This window comes from Pygoscelis adeliae, unplaced genomic scaffold (assembly GCF_000699105.1).
Source record: "Pygoscelis adeliae isolate BGI_AS28 unplaced genomic scaffold, ASM69910v1 Scaffold166, whole genome shotgun sequence".
In the NCBI taxonomy this organism is placed as follows: domain Eukaryota; kingdom Metazoa; phylum Chordata; class Aves; order Sphenisciformes; family Spheniscidae; genus Pygoscelis; species Pygoscelis adeliae.
This window is the reverse complement of record NW_008825156.1, coordinates 2,350,463-2,376,391: the sequence shown is the minus strand read 5'-3', so window position 1 is coordinate 2,376,391 and position 25,929 is coordinate 2,350,463. Positions and strand designations below refer to the sequence as shown.

Sequence of the window (25,929 nt, the reverse complement as noted above, 5' to 3'; positions counted from 1 at the left end):
GGAAGAGTAAAAGTGAGAAAACTCGTGGGTTGAGGTAAAGACAGTTTAATAGGTAAAGCAAAAGCCGCGCGCTCAAGAAAAGCAAAACAAGGTATTCATTCACTACTTCCCATCAGCAGGCAGGTGCTCAGCCATCTCCAGGGAAGCAGGGCTCCATCACATGTAATGGTTACTTGGGAAGACAAATGCCATCACTCCGACCATCCCCCCCTTTCCTCCTTCTTCCCCCAGTTTATATGCTGAGCATGACGTCATATGGTATGGAATATCCCTTTGGTCAGTTGGAGTCAGCTGTCCCGGCTGTGTCCCCTCCCAACTTCTTCTGCACCCCCAGCCTACTCGCTGGTGGGGTGGTGTGAGAAGCAGGAAAGGCCTTGACTCTGTGTAAGCACTGCTCAGCAATAATGAAAACATCCCTGTGTTATCAGCACTGTCTCCAGCACAATTGCAAAACATAGCCCCATACTAGCTACTATGAAGAAAATTAACTCTATCCCAACCAAAACCAGCACAAGTGTTCACTATGAAAATGACATGTGAATCTGCCACGCTTCTTAGACCTTGGATATTTTATCGGTGTTTTTTTTGGTATATCAGAGAGCTCGAGGGATGGATTAGAGCAAATGAACTTCAGTTCAACAAGGGGAAGGACTATAGCTGGCAGAGACGTATTTGAACAGACTAAACAGTATGCCTTTTACTTTGCCCTTGGTGTCCATGTAGTGGATATAGCGTGACACCTAACTCGTAAGCTGAGAACTTTAGGGTGCAGTATCTGGGTTTTTTCTTATGTTTAGTGTGGTTGTAAGTAAAGAAAGCTTCACAGATTTATCTTTTATTAGACTAACCCACATAGGCTTCCTTCCCTGAGGGAAACATTAGCCACAATTAAGCATGCCACCGTAATCTTTGTAAATCAAAGAGTAAACAAATCCATACCTTGGTATATGGTCTGTGTTATGGAAAGACTGCTCTTGAACTTGAGGTATTCTGTTCAGGAGTACCTCATACAATGAAATGTTAAGAATAAATGCATATTTCTGTGGATCCATAACATGGAGATTAAATGGAGTCCATTTGTGAGACAGTAGTACAGTTAATATCTTTTTTTCTTATTTAGGCAGTTAAAAAAGGAAGATAAGGAAGAGATTAAATTTTTTATACCATGAGTGTTTACATTACTTGAAGGTTTTCAGCCAAAATATTCATATGAAGATATCGGGGCAACAAAGTTAATGAAGAGCACCCTGAGACATAGGATCAGAAAGGCAATTTTGTTGTCAAAACAAATAGTTCGTGTAATATTAAAATGCATACCATGAGAATTCCTAAAGACAGTGCTTTGTGTGTTAAGCTGGCAACCTTGCTGTATTTTTTAATTTTCTGGTTTGCTTTCATTCCTAGTTAATGCGATAATTAGTTTGACATCATTACAGCTGTAAGCAGCCCTTGTGCATAGCAAACTGCAACTCTTCGACTGATGACATACTCATACTTTTGTCTGAAAAAACCATGAGTTTAACAACTATGTTGCTTCTTAAAAATTTAAAAGAAATCGAATGCAAGAATATTGTCACTAATATTACCCTGGGTTTTATCTACCCTATTTAATGGCAAAATTTAGCCTCTTGCTGAATTGGAGCATGTTTGTGTTAAATGAGTGTGTTCAAAAATGCCTTGTGTACATAGCAACAATGTACGATAAGCTCAGGTTCTTTCTAAACATTTCCGTCTCCACTCTCTCTCACTCTGAGTACACATACTCTGTCAATATTGGCTCTAGAGACTAACCCTGGTCTCTGGAGATTTTTTGCAAATTCTGTATGAGATCTGTGATATGCTGTCACAGTAAAATCAGTGGCGTTGCATAACACTATTACTAATTCATTGAATTTCAAAGCTCTTGTTAATGCTTTAACTGAATTGCATGCTCTTACTTTTATACCCTCTTCCTTCCTGTTACTTGGATCAAGATTTAATAGGAATGGCAAGTCAGAGAGTAGTAAATAAACTAGATTGAAATAATTTCCTGTGTTTTTAGTGGCTTTGTAGGAAGCTCTAACAAAAGAAGTTGGATTACTAGGATTGGAGCTGCTTTGTCTAATTGTATATGGTTTTTTTCTTTTGAAATAACTTAACGATGTGATAAGGAGAAAATGTTATACTGCAAATCTGTTTGTGGAAAGTGTCTTTTCAGTTCTCTTTAAACTATTTTTTCCCCTAGGTAAAGGCAAGCGTGTACAGCCCCCCTGGTCTCCCCCTGAAGGGACAAAACATTCTAGGCTCTGCCTCTACAACAGCCTGACTCGCAATAAGGTGACTAAATGAAAGAAAAGTTAAGATTTCCATAGAAACACAAATAGAAAAGTCATCAAATGTTTGTTTCTTAAGTGTTTACCCTATCAGTAGACAGGTTTTCTGGGTTGTATTTTGTGGAATGTTAACAAGCATGTGCCAGAGATGCTCTGTCAGTCAAGTGTGTTTGCTGGGCAAGTGTTATAATATACACAATAAATATACATATACTACAAGTGTGTGTATGTATGTGTGTATCACATAATATATAGTTCCCAACTGCAAGTTATCATCATGCAAAATAGCCAGGGGTTCAACTGTAATACACGTAAGTATAGGCAATGTGAACAGAATAAAATCACAGTTTCTTTCTTTAGATGTTGTCTGTGTAAAAAAAAAAAAAAAAAAAAAAGTCTCACCAATTATATTATTGTAATATAAACTGGTAAAACTTCTTGTGGTCTTGTTTGAAGGTCTTTTGGGAAAGAGAGGAAATATTAAGAATACTAATGTTATATGGGATGTAGTATCCAAGTATATGTGAAGTGATTATACTCTGTAACCTTTTTCAATGCAAAAGAAAGCCTGATCTTCCCTTTTACAAATGCAGCTTGAATAATGCGCTGCCTAGTCCAAATCTTTGTAATCTGGTATCTTGATTGATAAGACTGCAGATAACATAAGCAGCCACACCCTGTTCTCTCTATTACATGATAAAGCTAGTGGTGATCTTTTCTTATGGTAAAACTGGGAGTAGAATAACTATTCCTTTTTTGTAATTATAATCCATGTTTTCATGTTCTAATCTCCAAATGTGATGTTACTGGCCTGAGATCATGTCTTCAATTTCTTCTGATCACTGTACCTTTCCTTTCAATTAAGGAAATATTTCAGCCTCAGAGTGGAAAAAAGGTCTTGTGGTATTGCTGTGGTCCAACAGTTTATGATGCTTCTCACATGGGACATGCCAGGTACTGCAGTTCCTTATTTTGATATAGGCAATAACAGTGCCTATTGGAAGCAAAAGATTAATAGAAAAAGGTACTTTGTTTAGATGAGTGTATTACTAGAAAATAGTCTCGTTAGACTCAACGCTTGAGATTTAAGATTAAAAGCATATTATAATATTATGTCATTGTGTGATTAAAAACTTACTAGTAGATGAGGGAAAATTAAAACTCCTGTAAAATTATTGACTCTGAGATTAAAGTAGTTTGTGCATAGAATAGGAATAGACTTGAGATGTTCACTAAAAACACCCTCTATCTTTTATGGTTTTAGGTCATACATCTCATTTGATATCCTGAGAAGAATCTTGGGGGATTATTTTAAATATGACATTTTCTATTGTATGAATATTACAGATATTGATGATAAGGTAAGGTCTTTTTAAATTGCAATCTAAAATACTGTACTTCAAGCATGGAAGTCAGAGAGTCATATGTAATTGCCATTTGGTAAGCCAAGATAAATCTTACACTTATTAACTTAGGCATACATTTTGTACACAAAGTCATTGATTTTTCTCAGTTTTGTAGCATTCCTATGGTAGCAAACTCTGTATTCTTGTATATAAATGAGTGTTGTCATAAATAATGAAGACTATTTTACAAAATATTTTACAAAGATAACTTATTTTATTTGCCTGTTGTTGAGATACCTAATTAACTCTGTTGAGGTAGCTGATTAACTATGTGTGGTGTGTTTAATTTGTATTACTGCATGTAATTCTTGTAGCTTGTTAAATTTGTAGGGATTCTGAAATGCCTTTGGTATGTAACAGATTTTTATTTGCACTTTGTATAACTGTATGTTGCTGCACAAAAATATTTTCATGTTTCTGCTTTGTAGATCATCAAGAGAGCAAGACAAAATTACCTTTTTGAACAGTATAGAGAGAACAAGTCAGCACCAGATCAGCTACTTGAAGATGTTAAAACTGCCTCAGAGGTGGGTGTGGTATTTAATCCCTGCTAGTGTCTTAGGTTCTTACTCAATAATGTAGCAAAGCATCTAAAAAATGCCTCTGACTTTGCTACCTCCTTAAATTTTCTGCTTGTTTCAGTTATTCTATTGAACTGGTACCACACAAATTAGAAATGTTATTGGAACCGCACATCACTGATTTTCCATTGTTTTAGAATTGACAAGAACTATCCCTGTAAAAGGCATGCATAATTTTTATCCAGAAAGCATCTGGATGTTTGCGTGTTAGAATTCAAACCTGAAAAATAACCCTTTAAAATAGTTTTTAAACGGTGGTATGGCCATAATCTTTTAAAGCTTGTGAGGTTTCTCTTTTGTACCATTGATGGCCTTGAAAAGAGCAAAAAGTCTCCAAAGCTTTAGGAGTTTAATAAATTGTGTATGCTGGACTGAAGGTGGGGGAAGGTGATTCTCTGGTCATTTTTAGAACTACAGATCACAAAGAGATTATCAGTCTAATGAATTGAATACAGGCCTGGGAATAGGAGGCCTGGAAATTTTGCCCAACAATCATTGCCTGACATACTGTCTAAGCATAGCATTTAATCTCTCTCTGTTTCACGTTACAGCTTCTCCTTTTCAGATTTGTGATAATCAACTGTGTAATTAAGGTGATCAACTGCATAGAAAATGAAAATTACTAAACAGTAATGACAATGTTGTAATTTATAAAGTCTTTCTGAAAAACTGAATTCAGATGTGAACTAAATTCTTTTTACTTCACCTTTATTTCTGATGAGGAGTATGTTTCAGTAGTTTGATATCAAAGCTTTCTATGTGGCGTAATGTATTATTCATCACTAGCAAGGTACTATATGGCTAAGATAATATATTGTGTATGGAACATAGCGCTACTCTACTGCAGGTTGCTTTCTACATTTTTTTTTTAATTGTAGCTCTTTTCAGTTAAATTAAATGAGACAACAGACCCAGATAAAAAGCAAATGTTGGAAAGAATTCAAAATGCAGTGAAGTCTGCTTTTGACCCTCTACAAGAAGCTGTGCAAGCAAAACTCCCTGCAGAAGAGATCAACAGATGTCATGAGGTCAGTTTGAGCTCCTTTTTAAATTATATTTGGCTTATAATTGTTCGGGGTTTTAAAAATAATATTTAGCTTGTAGTAATTCCCTGAAACATTATAGAAATTTTTATTCATAAAAAGAGGAATGGTGGGCCTGAGGACTTTTTAGTACTTTGCATTCAGTATGGGAAACTTCATCCTTGAATTCAACTATATAGTTTTTGGATGCTGTTCTTATCAATGACTTTTTTTTTCCCTCCCACTGTGATAATTACTCAGTTATTTTTACCTTTCTGGCTGCGATTTTTCTCTTGTATATATTTAGACTTTCTCTTTGACTTTTTTGTCTTGATGAATTAGTTTCAGTATAAATTACTGAACATGCATTTATGACATTCCAGTACTGGTGGCAGTTTTCTAAACAAGTGTTTCCGTCTCTGATCACGAAGAAAATACAGCCCAAAAAATTACGCTTAGGATAATTTTTATCCAAAGACCATTACATTTAGTGACAATAATCCTGTTGACTTTATTTGGCTTTGGTACTGTCCCAGTAACCAAGTCAGTCAATATAACTACTGTCTTTTAGTAATTGGTTTCCACTTTCATCTTTTCTTGCTTTCGGATTATTTGATAATTACTGTAGGAAGCATAGGGTATGTGCTCCCTTCTTGAGAAAACTCTCTCTCTAAATTATCTTTTAAAAAAAAAAGTCCAGCTATTCTAATATCAAATGCCTTTATAAAAGTGTATACTGACCTAACAATTTTAAAAACAACTAAAATCTAAGCAATCACACCTTCTGGGCTATATCCTATAGTTAAAAAAAAGTCATCTTTTAATATAAGACCGAAATGTATCCTTGCTGATGTTCAAGTTAGTCTTTCAAACACTTTTTAGCAATGTGCACAGTAAGGCTTCTGTTAGGATTATCCAGTAGTAATGGGGGGAACAGATGATGTGATATAACTGCAGTTATATAACTGTAACATCCAGTGTTTACAGCGTAAATTCCACATGCCTATTTAAGTGATTGATATCAAAACAGATATCACTTATCAGTTTATCTTCCATCCTCTTATTTGTTTCATCCATATTTATGAAGGGCAGTATGATAAAAATCTGACAGAAGCACGGATTACTCTGTATTCATAGCCAAGTGTCTTTTTCCTTAAGCAAACCTCTCTGTTCAGAATAAGATCTTTCTTGTAGACTTTAAACAGGTCAAGTCTTTGATCAGTTGCACTTACAATTATTGTTCTATAGATACTGTTGGAAGAAGCCAAAGATTTGCTGTCTGACTGGTTGGACACAAAATTTGGCAGTCAGGTGACTGACAATTCCATATTCTCTAAGCTCCCCAAATTCTGGGAAGGGGAATTTCATAAAGATATGGAAGCGCTCAATGTAAGTAAACAAACTGTTTTCTGTTCTAAAAGTGTATGTGCCATGCCTCATAATACCCAGAATACAATTTAGCTCCTTAATAGCTTCCAAAAACCTCATATTTCAACCTTATTGATAAAGTATTTCCTTTACTTTCCTTTACCTTTTAGCTGTTAAATTACCACCTGTTCTGTTTCCATCCCAACAATCTTAAACCCATTGTGCATGTCACCAGAGCCAGTTAACTGGTGACCAGGTTTGATGTGTGCACTCCATCCCTTCCCCTTGGTGTAACATGGGCTTATAATCATAAACTGATCCAGAAGTTTGAGATAGAGTCTGTTAGCTGTACAAGAGAGCCCTGCCAACCTCAGCATTTAGACTATTTGTCTGTCTTCAGCCACTAGGAAATTATGTGATGATAACAATCAAGGACAGATTTGTCTGTCACAGATGAAATGCTGTGTCATATGCAATGGTTCAAATCAGTGAAGGTTTATTTATATACCTGCAAATCAGAGGGCCTGTTCTGTCAGAAGTGCAGTAAGTGGAAGAGCTGACACCTCCTGCAGTAGTTTGTTGTTAATGTCGCCTTAAAGGCTGAGGAAAGAATGGCCACAGCACATTGTTTCAGAGCAGAAAGCTTGAAATAGGAATCTTAGATTCTACTGTCACTTGCTTTTGAGCCAATTTTTAACCAATGTATAATATATATATTTAGTGCGTATTTGCATATGTATAAATACTTTTATATATAGATAAAAAGTAGAATTTTGTATTTCTTATATATAGGTTTTACCTCCAGATGTTTTAACACGGGTTAGTGAGTATGTGCCAGAAATTGTGGATTTTGTGAAAAAGATTGTGGATAATGGTTATGGGTAAGTTTGCTACTGGATGCCTTTGTTGTGTGCTTATAGTGTATCAGAACTAGAACGATTGCTTTCAGCACTTAACTGTGAACTGTTTTCTCTGTTTACATATGCAATAGTAGTCTTTTCCAGAAGTAGTGTTTCATCAAATAAATAAATTTCAGGTTCCTTTGCAAAAGACCTGTTATTTCTCACCTGATGAAAACGTGCTATTCTATACTTCTTATGATGTCTTACAAAGAGAGAAGTTAGATTATTAAATTTATAGGGTGAAATCCTTGTTCATTAAAATAAATAGTCAAAGTCCCATTCACTTGAACGTGTTTGACTCCTGGCCTTCAGCAAGGGGTTTCAAAAATGGGTGCCTGAGTAGATGGCTAGAAATCAGTTGTAAGTAACATAAATTAAAAATAAAAAGTAATCGTGAACTGTTTTTCTGCCATTGTCTAATATTGGTGAAAATCAAGCCAATACTCTAGAAGTTCCTAAGTATCATAATAGATTTCTGTCTGAAATTTTTCAGTTCCCTTTCTTTTAAGAGCCTCAATTTTTCAACATGGATGTATTTTTATTGTGAAAAAAGCAAACCTGTGGTTCAGACTGCCATAATTTCTCTTGCATGTTCTTCCTTTAAACCTGCATTTTAAAATTTTCTTTAAAAAAAAAAAGGGGGGGGGGCATAGGTCAAAATTGCTTGCACTGAATTATCAGCATTCCTGGTGGTCCTGAAACTTACCTTTGTGTCAGAGTTTTTGTTATGGCAGTAGTGGGACAAAATTAGCAAAGTGAAGGAGGACAAAATGGACTGTGAAACAAACATGATTCATATTGTATTATTGCAAAATATTAAAAGGGACCAGAAGTATTGTAGATATTTCTTCTCTTGGGACTCTTATCTGACGTCTCACCTCTTAAGAGTTTAACAAAAGATAGTTGTTTTCCCTTTGATCAATTTTATTATGACTTCCAATGATTTGTCTGAAGTCTTTATGGTAAGGCCTTAAAACTTAGGCTCTCCTAAGTCATCTTTACAATAATGTGTGTGGTTTCACTAGAGAACTTAAGCTTAAGACAGTGATTTTTGGGATAAAATTCAGTTAAGTCTTGGTAGAAAGTTAGCTAAATAATGATATTAAACTTTTCAGGTATGTGTCCAATGGATCTGTATACTTTGATACTATGAAGTTTGATTCCAGTGAAAAGCACTCCTATGCTAAGTTGGTTCCTGAAGCTGTAGGTGATCAAAAAGCTCTTCAAGAGGGTGAAGGTAAAAAGGGGAAATAACATTTGCTTAAGTTGCTGAAGAAACTGAATCTCTTCAACTGATTTCACTGACGTTTGAATCAAAGTTACTGTCAGAGTTGAATGGTTTACCTGCTGCACTTCCTTTACCAACAGATTTCTTTTCCAAAGTTTTGTAGCTTGAGCCAGCACTTTCCTGAAAGTTTTTAATTGGAAAATACCAAGAAACTTTATTCATTCGAGGATGTTTTTGGGTTGGGTTTTGGGTTTGTTTGTTTGTTTGTTTGTTTGTTTTTGTCAGAATTGTGAATAGCTCAGTCATTTGACTATAGCCCAGCTATTTAGCTGTTCGTCTGGTTCAAAGTAGGAGGAGCAAAGGGTCTTCCACATGCCAGGTGAAAGCTCTCCACATCAGACTGTGGTTATTTAATGACAAATATTTGGGTTCCTCTTTCATACTGAGAACTCTTTTTACTTTGTAAACCTTGTTGTGTTGAACTAAATCCAAATACAGATTTTTTTTTTTTGAGTCGAGCCATAGCAGAGGAGTAGCTTAAAATGCTCAATAAACCAGACTCATTAATTACCTACTCCTAAGGTTGTACAGTTTCAGTAGCAAATCATCCACAAAGTCTATCAGAAGAATATTAAAAGGTTTTGATATAACATTCATACTAGGTGAAATTAGGGCACTCATACTAGGTGAAACTAGCAATATCTGAGATGCAGTTTAAAATGGATATGACTTTTTTTTTTCTTCTTAATTCAAACCCTTATAGCTGAAATCTTCTATGTGAAATAAAAGGTGCTAGCTTAAACCACCATCTTTGTGGTAACACGAATGTATCATTTCCACCGCGTAACCAGTCACTTTTGTTGAATTGTTGTGTCCTTCCACTAATAGGAACCAATGCTGATTAATGTAACTAACCAAGAGTATGCATAAATCAAGTTATTGCTTGTCAGCGTAGCTGCTTTGACTCATTTGTGATGATTGTCCTTACCCTGGCAGATAATGTCATTTTGACTATTACAAGCAGCAGAAATGCTAAGCTTCAAAAGTTGCAATTAATGTAAATAAAAGCATAATACTTTTGTATTTAAAGTGCATAATGTTAGATATTCTAAACAATTGAGATTGCAGGTATCTCAATCTGTACATCAAAATCAATTGACGTTTAACCTTGACAATTTTGTCTTTAATCTGTCTTGGATTCTTATATGGTAGGTGGTATTGTTATCCACTTTTAGTCTTGGACAGTACTGCAGAAATGGTAAATTCCCTGTGTTTTAAAGATGTTATAATGAGAGTACCTCCTAAATGATCATAAGGAGGTAACAGCAAATAATGCATAACACATCTGTGATGGTAACAAAACAGTAAACATAGTTATTGAACAACTATCAGCCATGCAGCAACTGAGATTAGGGGTGGAAGAAATATCCTATGATCATGTTGTGTGTGCAAATTAAGACAATCCTAGTCTTAATTAGGATCCTTCTACCTTTGGAGTGAATTGATTCTGCAGTCTTACTTGTCTACGAGTATAAGGTTTTTTGTTTCTATGTTTGTTTTTCTGTAACTGCAATATTGGAATTGTGCCTGCAGACAGAATGTAGATGAATCTCATGACAAAACTTAGAAAGCAGTGCAGCTGATGCTTGTTGTCAGATTTCCTGTCAACCAAACATTAATCAAAACCCCAAAGGATTATCAAGGTTAATTATGATTAATTTTGAGGGCTGAGTGTTTTTTTTTCTTTATTTATTTTTAAAATGGTATTTATTTATTTATTTATTTATTTATTTAAATGTGAAGTACAGCGAGGCCAAAAAAACAAAAATGCTTGTATTTAAATAAAATGTATATATTTACATTTTCTCTTTTGAAAGGTGACCTGAGCATCTCAGCTGATCGCTTAAGTGAGAAGCATTCTCCAAATGATTTTGCTTTGTGGAAATCCTCCAAGCCAGGAGAGCCCTCATGGGACTCTCCATGGGGAAAAGTAAGGACATTATAATCAGGATTTAGATCTTCTACACCTTATTAAATAGCACGTTACACAAATACTTTGCCTCACCTCATATTAATAACGTATAGAATATAGAGATCTTGTATTCAATCGTAGATTCTGTTGCTATGTTCATTTAATTTAGAGTGTGTATCAATCTGTCTGATACTTTTTAAACAGAAGTCTGCATGCAGGCTCACGACAACTGTTACTGGTCATTTGTCCTATTTATCTCTAGGCTTTATCTGCAGTAATTTCCATATCCTTTTTTTTTTTTCTTGTGATCAAAAATATTAATGTAATTTTAAAGAGAATAATCAGCAGGATAATCAATGCATCATAGATGTATATGCCATGTTTGATCTTTAGATCCAACAGTATACTTTTATGAAGCTGAGACTGAGAATTTTTTTTTCTTGGTAACACTGTGTCTCATTTCCTCAGGTGTGTAACTGGTTAGGGGCAGACCAATGAGGCAATGATACATAGGCAGGAGAGGAAGACGATTAACTAGTAGCCAAGTAATGTCTTTTTCTTAACAGGGTCGTCCAGGCTGGCACATTGAATGTTCCGCGATGGCTGGATCCATTCTAGGAGAGTCGATGGATATTCATGGAGGAGGGTTTGATCTCCGATTTCCCCACCATGACAATGAACTGGCACAGTCTGAGGTGAATGAACTGGCCTTCAGTTTCTGCAGTGAAAAAGCGACTGCTTTGCTTTTACTGCAACTTACACAAATCCATCAATTAATTTTTAAAACTTTCTGTGTGTTTTGTATAAGCATAACTTTTTGTTCTCAGGATTTTATTCTTAAATTATCCTACTTCATGGTATGTATGCAAACAGTGTTGGGTCTTTGGGGGTTTTTGTTTTTGCTGCAGGCATACTTTGAAAATGATCGCTGGGTTCGGTATTTTCTGCATACTGGCCACTTAACAATTGCTGGCTGTAAAATGTCCAAATCTTTGAAGAATTTCATTACCATAAAAGATGCACTGAAGAAACATACAGGTAAAGATTACTTTGGAATTTGATTGCTTTTCATGTACTTTGAGTGGTGACCGTGGTAATTTTGTTATTCAGGCACATAATGGAGTTTCCAAAAATGGCTAACTTCCGGTGTCTTTCTTCTTCACTAACTTTACAACAGCTTCCTTGTTCTTCTGTTCCTTGTTGGTATTATCTGTATGGATAATAGTGTTCTTATTTTTTTGGTAGATGTATTGATAGTAAGAATATTAAAAATTATGTTCTTAGCCACTGCAGTATTGGAGGCCATAAAAATGCTTTAAATTATGATTATTTTCCTTTTTTATTTTGAAACTCCTAATAGCACGACAGTTACGGTTGGCTTTCCTCATGCACTCGTGGAAGGATACACTGGATTATTCAAATAATACCATGGAGTCAGCTATTCAGTATGAGAAGTTTATGAATGTAAGTAAGCTTTCCATTCCTCCTCCAGCTCTCTAAGCTTTGTGTGACATACGTGTTTCAAGGAATAGAACCCAAGGATTTATAGGCCATATCCACAGACTGAGTTTGCCTTCTGAATTCATCAGGTGGGATGTCACAGGTGGGTGGCTTATTAGCGAGGGCCTGTATTTGTTTAGCTACCGTTGAACATTCAAGTCATGCAAATTCCACAGACAACTACATTTCCTTGCAGCTGGGTGCTCTCTCCAAGTTTTGACATCTCTGAGCAGCTTGGCACTTACACGCAAGATTAGTTTCTCAGTTCAGCTTGCTTATAGGACTCAGCCCAACAGACACTCTCATAACATGTCTACCAGATCAGACTTTACACAAATATAGCCAAAGGGGAAGAGGGAGTATCATTCCTACCTTGTCTCCTCACCACATACATCGAGCATTTGCCTTCATGCCTTGCGGGCATACGTGGGGGGTCAGGCACAGTTCCTTTCCCTGCTTAGTTTGGAGCTGTGATTTAAACCCACGTTTCCCACAAGGAGGCTGTACAGCATTTTGGGATCATTGATCTTGGTCTCTCCAGCTGAAGCTATTCTGCTTTTTATGTAAAATGTTTGGTTTGGGCCACAGAATAAGTGAAAATGACTTTCCACCAAGCTGGATACCCACACAAAATAGGCCCTCGCTATAAAGCCATTTTTATTCTTCAGCTTCCATTGCTAGCAACACACTTAAAAATCTGCCATAAGAACTCTTGCCTAAACTTTTTAAAAATGGTATTGTATTTGAGCAGCTTGGTGTTAGAGTATCATAACATAGCATAGTATGCATAGTATCATGCAGCGGCAGAGCCAAGAGATAGAACTGAATTACAGTCCAACTGTGATTTACAGAGTTACGCAAAATGTGTGGCTTACCTTGTTTTGACAGACATTCAGTAGATCCTGGCTGAAACAGTGTTGAAACCATAAACTTTAAGAGGGTAATTAAGAAATAATGCCTTTTCATAGTAAGTATTGGTTGTGTCTAATTTAAACTGATTTTTAGCTATATTCTTTTATAGGAGTTCTTTTTAAATGTGAAGGATATTCTTCGAGCTCCCATTGATGTGACAGGCCAGTTTCAGAAATGGGAAAATCAGGAAGCAGAGCTGAACAAAAAGTGAGTGGAGCTTTCCTACTTCTCTGTGAATAGCCATTGTGTAGCTACATTTTTTCTCCTTGCAAAATGACTTACTGTGTATATAGCGATATTTTTGTCTGTAACATTTCCACTGAGTACCCAACTCTATACAAGCTAGTGAATTTTATCTTACAACAGCTTTGTGACATATAGATGAAATTGTTAATTTCCCTTTTGTTTATGTTAAGTACACTGGCATGCCTCATCGCCCTGTTTGCGAAGGGAGAGAACTTTTTTGTTAGATAGCTGTCTTTTTCTTCACTACTTGAAATGCTGTCCTGCTATCTGAGAAGTGACCGATAATTCACAGTGGTTACAACTGGAAAAATAGTATTTTACACATTTCAAAGTGCAGTGAGCAAACAGACAAACAGAAGTTAAATGACCTGACTAAAAGCACAAAAGATCAGAGTGCCAATGTTTGAAAATGTGTTATTGAGAGAGACAGTGATATAAATGTTGCAGTCTTTCACTTTTATAACAAAACTACATTACTGTTTGTAATACGAACAGCTTCCTATATGACTTCTAATATGAGTGAAATTTAAAACAGAAGCATCTTATGTTGCAGTACTAAAATTATTCCTAGTTCAGTTCAGTGTTGTGGACAGAGATGTTGGCTATTCAAGGACCAAGTGCAGATGCTTCTGTTTGGTGGTGTCCTCTGAAAATTTCATCTTCAACTTTTGAGGTTGGTAGAGATAACCCTTTTTTTAAAAAAGGGGGAAGAGAGTAATAGACAGGTCAAAGGGAAGGGACAAAGGAGTGGAAGAGACAGAAGATATGCTTCCTGGATATTTGTTTTTGTCTTCTTTCTCTACCACTTCTCATTCTCTTTTCTCTGGAAAAAGTATGTTGTTTGAAACTGTAGTACCCCTTGTGTGATGAAATGGTACTTAATGTACTGTGTTACTTATTATGCCTATTCATGAACATTAAAGGCTTACATGAATTTATTCCTTGTATCTTCTTGTAACAGCTTCATAACACTTCACTTTGTGGTAAGTTAACTTCCAGATTGGTGCTCGTCACTGGAAAGATACTAAACAGAGTACTTGGCTGGTACGTAGGGATATGAGAGCAATACTGTTAAAAAAAAAAAAAAAAAGAATAGTAGAATAGTAAGCACAAGAAGGTACTAAATAAGCAATTTATCCTGCTTTTAAAAACTGGTATGAAAAGGTCAGTTGCTGAAAAAGTGTTAGATGTAATTTGTTTGGATAGTTGTTGCCAATTAGATTATCCTGCCTGCCTTTGTCCATAGCGGCAAAACAGCAGCATCGTGATGCCTTTTTCTCTCTCATCAGTTTTTCCTTTAAATATAAACTATGACCAACAAAAGATTATCTCACTTTTAGGTCCCCTTACTCTTCTAACAGAAGTTCTTCAGAGTTGGTTGCAGATACTTTTGACATCAATAGTAAAAAAAATTCTTTTCTTCTTAGTTTTTACGACAAGAAGGCAGCAATTCATGAAGCACTGTGTGACAATATTGACACTCGCTCTGTCTTAGAAGAAATGCGTTCCTTAGTCAGTCAGAGTAACTCCTATATTGCTGCAAAGAAATCTTCCAGACAAATGCCAAACAGACTTCTTTTAGAAAACATCAGTTCCTATCTCACTCAAATGCTAAAGGTATGTAATAGCAAGTAGTAACATTGCTATTGCACTGTGCAATTATAACTGTTGTATTTTTCAAGTATGTAGGGTTCTGTACAGTCTTTGTTTAAATTTTGTAGGAAACTAGAGATCTTCCACACACATCCCAACCAAAACAACCCCAAATTGCAGTGTGTGCTGCAGCAGGATCAATTTGGAGTCCTTTATGTTACATTATAATTTCGGCTAATGTTTTGTTAAATAGTGGAGAGCCCCTAACACATGCAAGGGAAATTAGACAGTAGAAAAAATACGAAGTCAGAATGTCAAATCTGACAGCTTTAAAGCTAAATCTGAAAGCCAATGCTTAGTATGCTTTATCAATTAAAAACCAAAACATCTTCTTATTAGAGCAGTTAATCGCGGGTTAAATGAGAACTACGTGGCTTCAAAATGCTAGTACATGTGATCTTTGCTTAGTTTTCACATACCTGTGACTTGATGTATACAATCTTTTCTTTTCTTTTTTCTTTTTTCTTTTTTTTTTTTTCCCATTAACCAGATTTTTGGTGCCATAGAAAGTGATGACGCAATTGGTTTTCCTGTTGGAGGGAATAGTCAAAACATAAATGTAAGTGAAGGAGAAAGTACACTATACAACATTGCTCTGTGTCCTTTGAAAGCTTAGGTTAGATAAAGTGATTACATTACTGATATGTAGCCGAATTACATCCTTTCTGCTTTTAACATGTGAATCTGAAGTAATTAGTTGGCTTAGGAAGCAGGATTTTTCTTTTATGAGAGTTGGGGTTTTTAAATACGTTTGTTTGACTTAATGACAGACAAATTGTGTAGCAACCAGAAAAAGAATTATCTTGTCTTTTGAATGATGAGTCTGTTTAAGAAACCGCATGTTAACTACAGACAGCACATGCTACAGTCTAAAGACTCATTACAAGTATTTGTATGTTAAGTAGTTTCAAAAATATAATTATACTGATTAAACTTCTTTGTGGTACACCAAAAACTAGCCTGGAGGCAGCCGGAGTTTTATCTGCATTTCAATCTTTTTCTGATCTCATTTGTACCTACGGTTTTTATCTGGCTTTTGAAGGCTGTTTTCCTTTGGTCACCCAGCAGTTCCACTGTGATGCAGAATTTTTCTGGAAATACTTGGGAGATACCTGATGAAAGTGCTGATGGGCCCTGTAATAACAGTAATGTTTTGTGATGCAGGCAGGAGAAATAACTCCATATGAAAGCTATCAATTTTGCTCTCTTTGTTCATGCGAAAAATTTGACATGGACAAATCAGTGCTGTTTTTCAAGTATGGTCACACCTTTGAATGCAGAAAAATGTTTTTTCTGTTCCTCCTTAGAAGAAATAATTAAAACATTTGTGGTGTAACAAAAAAGCTAAACATTTTATTTATCAAAGGAAGAGGAAAGCTTGCTTGTGGTTGAAGAATGTGAATGAACACTCATCTGATAATTGCCCATGCAAATGCTTACGTTACTGTGCTGTGGAAATCTCCAGTAATGATATAACAAGGATAATAATGCTCAGTATTCCATACCATAACCCATCAATAGTGAATTTTAAGGTAGCTCAGAATTATTTTGAATTTCAGAAGAAAGGCAGCACCTTAACACTTACCTTTTTAGGGAAAATGAAAATTAAATTTGTATTTAGCACTTCATTCAGGCAGTGTTTACAACAGATATGCTTTATGGAAGGACTGGCAATAGCTTGGAACAAGTAGCTAAGCCCTTTCACTCCTTTAAAGTAACGTTGCCAAGGGTAGTAGAGTCAGAAGAATCTTGTGCAGAAAGAATCCTGTGCTAACACCTGTTAGCACACTTGTCAGAAGAATCTTGTGCTAACACCTGTTACACAGAAGAAACTTCTGTTTTTATCTCCTAGGACATTACTGGTTTTAAGCATTAGAATATAAAGATGCATAATACCACAAATGTTTTGGCTGTTTCATTTAATATTATACCCTCTTTCAATCTTCCATGCAGATACTTCTTTTTCTTAGCAAAAATTAACAGATGAATATTCAAGGTTGGAAAACTCATTAATTACAGAAGGCTGTGGATCAGGCCTATTGTTTCTTTGTCTAAATTGGATATGAAGGAACCAATAGAGTCATTATCTCCAAAAAAGGCATAATCCTTTTCAAAAGCTCTGAAAGAACAACTAGCTTAATTACCGTGGTTCAGTAATTTACTTGAAAGGAGGTAGAAGAAATTTGAAGTCAGAAAACTGCAGGTTCCATAGTCTCATTTTCCAAATGAATTAAGCGTTTCTGCCAAGTTAGTTATTCTGGAAATAAAAATCTTTCATCTTTAAATGACTGATAAAGTAGTGACAGTGCATGCTTTCCTGACACCACCTCATTTGCATGTGGAGCTAGTTTCAGTGTAGAGGGGGTAGTGGAGATGTGACTGTTGCTCACTTTCCAGAGTCTGTTCTTTCTGCCAAACTTGTCAGCAATGGTTCCAGTTGTGAAGCTGATTGCATAGTATTCTCATTTGTGAAAAGTTTTAATGGAGCCCCTCAGCTCCTTTCGTATGGGCACTTTTAGAGCATAACAGACTATCTTGTCTGTTAATTGCACAGAAATTTGTCATGGAGATTTAACAGATGGGAAAGCCACGTGGAAACTGTAGGGGAAACAACAGTGTGCATTTTTTTCTCTCTCTTCCCCACCCTCCAACGTAATGAAACTTTTAATTTAAGCAGTCCCCTGGGTGCCTGGCTTCTCCTCTTGGGATTCCAGAGAAGTGTTGGCAGACAGTGCTGATCCGTAGTTGTTTTTGTAATTGTTCACTAACTGCTTGCTGTTGCTATTCACTACCATTGGGAGCAGGATTCTCAGGACTTTTTCTTTGGGCCAGCATTTACTTACACCTGAAATAATTCAACAGTAATCTCTCCTCATTTTTTGTGGGGGAGGGAGTTGTGTGAGGAATACAGACAACTGCACTGTATTGGAAATAAATACAATTAGCATAAGCTAACATCTGAGGAACAGATCTATGTTCTAATGAAAATAAGTCCTAACATCAGTTTCACCTGGTATTACATCTGACAAGCAGTTGGACCTAAGTAAGACAACACAGAACACGAAGGGGCAGATTTGTCTGGGTGCTGTTTTTATCCCCGTACTGCATTACAGTTAGCTGGACTGTAGCATAACCCTGATATATCTGTTACTGGAAGGAGATGAAAAAGGAATGGGAAGAGGCAGAACTTCACAAGTTGATTTTATCTGCACAAAAAGAAAATTGACAGCTAATGCAAATTATTGTGTATCCTTTGACATCAATTGAGCAATGACAATTTTTATTGATACAGATCTGCCCTGAGGGTCAAGTTCCATCTAACAGCACATAAATATGAAGTGGGTAAGGACATGTTGTATATCTAAATGATGACTAGCTAACTGTAGAAATAATTATCCTGCAGATTGAATCTACAGTGATGCCATACCTACAAGTGCTTTCTGAGTTCAGAGAAGGAGTGCGACAGATTGCCAGAGAGAAGAAAGGTGAGAGTTCACTTTTTCCTGTATTGTTGCATATGAGACTCAGAAGTCGTAGGAATCAAACTGGGGCATGAGCCAGCTTATGCGGCCTCTCTTTGCTTAGAGAATAAAAGTAAGGCATCTTTAAATCAGAGCTGGTTTGAATATTTGCATCTCTGCTACATGTCTTTTTAATTTGGGAATCTTTTACAGGCTGCTAAACTAATTTTCTTTTAATTTCCTAAAGAATCTAAAAGTTATGGAATGATGAGGACTAGCTGTTGTTTTTCTAGATTAGGGCACTCCCTGCTTTCTAGGTATGAAAGTACCTGTGATCTCTTCCACCAGGGAGCTTGCATTCTCTTAAAAGTGTAGATTGCTACACAATGATACTGTCTGTGTTTAAATAGCCTGAGATGTTCGTTTTTGTTTGTTAGCATAGTTGGAATTGTAGCTCCCCTGATGGTAATTGAGTGCTCTCTTTGGAGAATTCATTTGGGAGTTTGCTAGAAGTTGTTCTGGGCGCTTGTTTTTTCCCCTCTGAAAAGCTTTGATCATGCTGTGTGTGTTGGCAGCAGAACTATGTAGTGTTAAAAAGGGTATTCCATTAAGCCCTCTTTGATTTTACTGGTTGATTAGTTCCTAATGGAGCTCTTACTATTTTCTGCTGTTCCCTGTGGAATTTTACATGTCTTCAATATGTATTTGATTCTTGTTTTCTTAAAACTTTTTTACACTGAGATTTGTACTTGAAGGCAAAACAGGGCATTTTTAATATATAAAACATATATAAATAACCCATATATTACACAGAAATATAAAATTACTTGTAGTGTCTGGTTGATAACCTATTCAGCTGGCAAAGAATCTGAACCCCAATTCTGCTACTGTTTTGAGTTCTTCTAAGGGCTAATAAGTTTACCTTAAAAGCACAAAACTCTATTTGTTAATGTGACTACTCAGCTATTACTGTCAAACTCCTATAGGCCTAACTGATGCTGAGAAATGGGCTTATTAGTTCCAACAGCAAATATTTTCTGTAATTTGAATTAATGCAAGAAGTTTGTGTGTATATCCTCAGCCAAAAATGTGACCTTTGGTCTTTCAATATTTAACGTAAATACTAATTTTGTATGAGGCTTTTTTTTTCCCTTGCTTTCTGATGGTTAAGCTAAACTGATCCTCACTCTTAACAGTGGTAAGGTTTAAATATCATGGGGCTTCTTGTATATCATTTTTAGAACATAGTTAGCGCTGGACTGCTTACTGGCACTTGAGTATCTTACTTGGAAGGTATTGATTTTTGCCTGAAATAAATTGGACAGTAAGAATAAAGCTAGATCTAGTAGCTATTTGGTTGGGGTACAGACCACTCTGCAGTTTGACCAGGGAGGCACCTTTCATTAAACTATTTGATATATGGAAGCTAAGTGGTGGTTGGCAGAACCTGCACTGACATGCTACTGATTTGTTTCCCTGTACCCATTAAATTCTTGCTTGCAGGAAGTGTTAAATCACTGTAAAAGTTGTTCTGATTAATGGCTGGGGATATTGCCTCTACCTGGTTGTAAGTGAAGGGAGTTTCCCCATCATAGCTCGATGCTGGCAGGATGGTGTTAAATATTAATTAACGTGATCCATATTGCTTTAAGTATTCTTAGAAGTTAAATAAAAAGTATGCTGCTTCTGTAAAACCTGCAGAGTAATACAAATGTCCCCATCCATACACATGTAACTTTTAAAAATGTATCTATATTTACAAAACATTTCACAGCATAGCCATTTGTAAAACTTTGTTTTTCGGTAAGAATCAAAATGTATATAATCTACAAAAACTTTACCATCATCCAGAATGGCTAACATTCAAACATATTAATAAAATTAACTCTCTATTTTATAACCTTATTAGTATGCAAACTGGAGACCTGCACTGATCATTTGGAGTTGAGTCTTGACTTAATTTGTGAACATATTTAGCAATGATGGTAAAGAGAAAAAGGAAAACACTGTGCTAGCTGTACAAGGGAAAGAAATGGAGAAAACCTCTGCAAAAGACATCAATGATTGGTTGGTCAGAGCACCTCTATATTGCGCATCTTTATATTGCGCATGCTGACATTTTACTTGAGTACTTGACTAACTGCAAAGACCCCAACTGCAAATAGTTGTCTCTGCAAGGATGCACAGTGGAGCAGATCTGTGGTCTAGTACAGCCCCTGATGCTTGGGAAGAATTCTCATTAGTAACGAATTGTTATTCAGATGTTCAAAAGAGCAAGTCTCTTCAGTGGTTGTTGGTTACTTACCTCAGGACATCTGTTTAAATTGACTAGCCTGTGGTAAAGGTGTCCATGACTGAACTCTGCCTGCATCTACATTTTCTGCCATGGGTGCTGGTGCCATGTGGTATCTTGCTTTAAGCTGCTTCTAGGACAGAGTGGGAAACCCTCTGCCCTCTTCCTAATGTATCATGAGTTGACCAGAATTGGGACAAACTTGTTCATTGTAACCGTGCCTGCTCTTGTCTTTTGCTGCCAGTCTTAACATTCAGTATTCTCAAGATGCTTTTTAAGCTCCTCCTTTTCCTCCCCATCACAGTGTACCCGTTCACAACAGCACAACATCAGTTTCACATCCGAGACTCTTTGGCTTGAAATTCACAGAAAAGAGGTCTGGGAAATAGTCACAGGCTCAAGGAGTGCCTTGCTGCCAGGGTGTTCATGGGCACTGGTGATAAGGTACTATCCCGCTGGTTTCCTGATCACTGTCCGCAGTGAGGATAAAGGTTTATACCTTGGGGCAGCCCATAAACAACCCCCTACCCAATCCCTAAACATCTTTTCTCTGGAGGTACCACATGCAAAGAACAGGCACATTTCAGCCCTAAGAAGTACGGTGCTGATTCCTCTGGTGACAGAGGATTGAGCAAAGGATGTGTCCTTTCATAAATAATACATGTTTTGTTATACATTTCTCATTATTCTCTACCTTGATGGACTACTTCTTCTTAAACTTTCAATTATTCATGATTTCAGATAAGTAGATATTTATAACTGAGCAGACGCTGTTTTATTGAATAAGCAGTAGGTGTATCTGGTACATTCGTGATATGACAAGTATAATTCCTTTGCCTAGGTTAGAGTCAACACCTTTTAGTGTTAACAGCCAGTGAGGTAATCTTATCCCTTGTTTATCTTAATGGCTTCTTTAGAGTTGCATCAAACATGTTTCTTTGCAGGGACTTGAAATTCACAAACGTGGTTCACTGTATAACTGCTCTGGATCAAGAAAAATAACGACTTAGTTCACGGCAGACAAAAGAGCTTCTATAAAATGCAGTTTCCTATACAAAGAGAGAGTCGCAGAACACTACCATGCAATGAAATAGGGTGGCTGTTCCTTTTTATGGGATTAGGGTAGTCAGTGCTCTGTTCACTGTTCAGCTCTCTGAGGCTCTGAGAATTACGGAAGAGATGAAGGCTCAGGGTTGGTACTTGTATCTACTGATATGTGCAGTGTTTAGTACGGTGTCTGGATGGTAGCTTCTACTGCCAGAATTATTACCTTTGAGACGCCTAGTACTTCTTACGTTTAATAAGCTGAGAGTTGCTGAAAGGGAGAACACTTGCTTATTATAAGCACATGGTATCATCTAACCCAAGTATCTATCTTGTCACACTCGGTACGCGTTTCCTCATAAATACAAGACTGTATAAAAAATGCCACTGAATTAAGTTCACCACAACAACATACTGTGTCTTCTTGATGCATTTAGTTCCCCTTAACTGTTCTGCTGCTTCTCAGCTGAATGCAATTTCTCATCCAAGTAAATATTTTGTATGAAGATTTATTTTCCTCTGAAGACTTGATAGCATCTATTTCACCTAAATCTTGAGTCCTTAACCATTTGCAGTCATCAAAGCCTTTTTGATAAGTTTGCAAGGAAAAAAAAATATTAGTCATGGTGTCCTGATCACCATCCAGAAAGCCAAATCAAAATTCTCTGTTCTGCTGCAACTAACTGGCTTGCTTGAAAAAACTGGCTTGGTCAGACTAGGTGATAAAGGTAACTATCTGTAGAAACAGTTGCTCTGATAAATGTATGTGTAGTTATAAAAACAACAAAATCATAGTCCTTCAAAGGCACTGTTAGATGTAGCACAGGATATGTTAGTTTGTGATTTTTCTAAAATAGGGTTCTTAACCTTATGGGAAATCTTACAGCAACCATTAGGATCTTCCTGAGTCATATACCCTTCCACTATACCCTGGCAGAATTTGTTGCATCATTCCTGAATTGCCTTGGATTTTGTTTCTGTTCCCCTTCAGGAACAACGAGAGTATCTTGGGAGAAATTTATGAATTTCAAGTCCCTGCAAAGAAACATGCTTCTCTGTGTAGTTGAAAGAAGGCAGAACTTACTTAAACAAAAGACCTTTCTCTGGCCTGTGTGAGAGAGTGGCAATTTCTTAATTGCATTTAAATAACTATGTAGCAGGATAGAAGTACACTTTCACCAAATCTTACTTCACTAAAAGTATTTTTCATACTCTGTAGTAACTGAAGTGCTGCAGTTGAGTGATGCTCTTCGAGATGACATCCTTCCTGAACTTGGTGTTCGATTTGAAGATCATGAAGGTACCCAATTATGTCTTGCAACTTTGTAGGTAGCTGTTTTTATAATCTTCCTATTTTCATAAGAAGTGGAAAACAACCTGTCAAGACTAACCTGGAATAATGCAACAAACTTAAGGGCTGCAAAGCTATCATATTTCTGATTAATGAATATATATTCTAGAGCTGTATATTGGAATATATGTATAGAATATAAAAACGTACATTGCAATCTTTTTGTATAGCACCTAATTTCTTAGTCACTTTTGAGTAGTTACTCAGTTGTATTCAGCTTGCAAAAAGAAAAGAGTTATCTTAGGGTAAATACATTTATCTTTGACTATTCAAGCATTGGAAACTCATTCATCTGTTTTTGCTTCTTTAGGACTTCCAACTGTGGTTAAATTAGTGGATAAGGACACGTTATTGAAAGAAAGAGAAGAAAAGAAAAAGGTTATTATTTTAAGCATTCTATATTTTTTTAAATTTAAAGTAATGTGTAAGCTGTGGATACTTTTACATTTCTTTGATAACTTGTAAGAAAAATCTTCGCAGACTAGCAACAAGGAAAATAACATGAGAAAATTGATACTAAAATTTGAGTGGTGTTCAGGAAAAGAATTTTTGAAACAGTAGCTTCTTGAAAATTTTATATGGGACCTAATGAATACCTCTAAGGGGTTTTGTTTGTTTGTTTTTTTAAAATCTTCATATAATTAAGGGATGTTGAGTATTGCATGCGTACTGTCTTATGTCTCTGGAAGAACAATTCTGATGAGAAACTAATTCTGACTTCTTTTGTCTGTACAAATGAGGTTGACATTTTCCACAGAACTAGACTGTATTTATCTGATATGTGAGAACAAAATGCACTGGCTAAATCTTAATTAATTAAGATTAATTAGTATGGATGAATGAATACTCAGGGTGTGGGGGCAAGAATTCACGTTACTATATAAAGATTGTGAATCCTAATTCACATGCACAAGGTCTGTACAGAAACCCTCCTTTTGGCACTTCCTAGCATTAATATTTAACTTTGTAACATTTTGAGGTAACACTTCATATGTCTTTCTTCAGTTTTAACAAATAATAAAATTCCATCATAACTAGAAATGTTTGGAAGACTTTCCAACGTCTCTCTTCCATGTAGATGTTTTTTAGAAAAGGGAGAAATAAAACATAGTTTCAGCCAATTTCAGATGTTTTCATCAAAAAGGCATTTGAAGGCAGTTTGTACATAGCTGCTGGGTGGAACCTGCAGCTAGAGTACATTTTCCCTGGAAACAGTATTATGTTCAGAACTGACAGAACCCTTGTAGAACTGACAGGTCTCTCCTAAGCCAGTGCAAGATGAGTTGGTTTTTTTTTTTTTTTTTCCAATTTTGTAAGTTGGCTAAATATGGATAGTTTTTTCCATAGGAACATCAAGGGATACAACTGCTTCTTGAGAAACTGTAATGTCTTCACAGTTTGAGGCAAGAGCTTAAAATATCAGCAAAATAAGTTCTTTAAACATTTTTCCCTGTGAAATGGCAGGACCATTTCTTTTGCAGGCTTTGTAGGTATTCTTTCATATGTATACACTTTGCATGCAAAATGCATTCTGAACAGTTAAAACCGGTTTAATTGTGAATAAAAGCAAATGAAATCGAAGTTGTACAGTGGGAAATATCAAACAATCCTAATTATACGGCATGGTGGTTTTGCTGCAGGTCACACTGCCAGTTCTGTCTGTAATTAGATATCCAGGGGAGCTAGCTGGCTCAGATTTTTAGAAAACAACCAAATGAAGTAGTTAGTTACCTTTTACTCATTAACATTGCCTTTCATAGATTGAAGAAGAGAAAAAAAGGAAGAAAGAAGAAGCAGCCAGGAAAAAACAAGAGCAGGAAGTAAGTGTTCAGATCCTTTTAATCTGGTTTTGAAGAAAAGTGTTAGCAGCAATAGTCACGTGCAGGAAAGATTACATTAGAACACAGGCTCTCTGCCCGGCCTTAACTGGGCCTCCATTTAGGTTTTTTTTGTCTACAGTTTCCTGCTTAGAATAACTTTGGCTTGCAGTTCAGATTTGAATATTCAGCTCCTATTATAGAGAAGCCATCTTTGAAAACGTAACTAAAGGCTGCAAAAGCTTTTCAGAAGATCTTGTAGCACGTATTTCAGTCTATAGAGAGTATTACTTCCTTAATTGCCAAAGTAGTATCTTACATGCCTGTTAGAGAAGATTTTGCTTGTGTCATTTATTATTTTCTTCCCTTTCCAGTGTTGTAGGTATGTGTGAAAACGGGTTTTTTTCTCTTTAAGAATCCACCTGTTCCCTACGATTGAACTCTGAAATGTAGTGTTTTGTAAAAACACATTTTATCTCTACAGTTGGAATTGAGATATCTCAAACATTTTAGGCTATGGATGAGGAGTAGACAGCCAGAGGAGATGAACTCATAAGAAGAAAAGATTGTTTGCCATGCTGAGGACTCTAACAGTACAGGAAACGCATTCCTGGGTTAAAAGAGGAAGTAAACTTTTAGAGAGCACCATGTAGTCTCTAAAAAGAGAGAAAACCAGATAAATAGCATTTATCACCCACAAATTCCAAGTAGCTTTTTGCATTCTTTCCAAAAGGTGATTCCCTTGCATTGGGCATAAATTACTTCAAAAGGATTCTGAGATGTGCTTGTTTACAGATAAGTGAAAGTTCAGTTTGTTTTCAGTGCAATTACTTGCATACTGATCCTGCTGTGACCTGCAGA

The 25,929-nt window shown here is 36.2% G+C and overlaps 1 protein-coding gene across 1 annotated transcript in view; it reads left to right on the top strand.

Annotated features, from left to right (window-relative positions):
- CARS (cysteinyl-tRNA synthetase) overlaps positions 1-25,929 on the top strand; it is a 38,432-nt gene that overhangs the window by 9,550 nt on the left and 2,953 nt on the right. Inside the window, exons 4-22 of the mRNA XM_009328599.1 lie at positions 2,225-2,316; positions 3,178-3,266; positions 3,577-3,673; positions 4,147-4,245; positions 5,178-5,327; positions 6,570-6,710; positions 7,482-7,570; positions 8,707-8,828; positions 10,697-10,809; positions 11,358-11,486; positions 11,700-11,829; positions 12,152-12,255; positions 13,313-13,410; positions 14,877-15,066; positions 15,593-15,661; positions 18,506-18,587; positions 23,120-23,200; positions 23,562-23,629; positions 25,012-25,071. Of these exons, the coding sequence (XP_009326874.1) occupies positions 2,225-2,316; positions 3,178-3,266; positions 3,577-3,673; positions 4,147-4,245; positions 5,178-5,327; positions 6,570-6,710; positions 7,482-7,570; positions 8,707-8,828; positions 10,697-10,809; positions 11,358-11,486; positions 11,700-11,829; positions 12,152-12,255; positions 13,313-13,410; positions 14,877-15,066; positions 15,593-15,661; positions 18,506-18,587; positions 23,120-23,200; positions 23,562-23,629; positions 25,012-25,071 (2,003 nt within the window). The remainder of the gene's footprint in view (positions 1-2,224; positions 2,317-3,177; positions 3,267-3,576; positions 3,674-4,146; positions 4,246-5,177; positions 5,328-6,569; positions 6,711-7,481; positions 7,571-8,706; positions 8,829-10,696; positions 10,810-11,357; positions 11,487-11,699; positions 11,830-12,151; positions 12,256-13,312; positions 13,411-14,876; positions 15,067-15,592; positions 15,662-18,505; positions 18,588-23,119; positions 23,201-23,561; positions 23,630-25,011; positions 25,072-25,929) is intronic.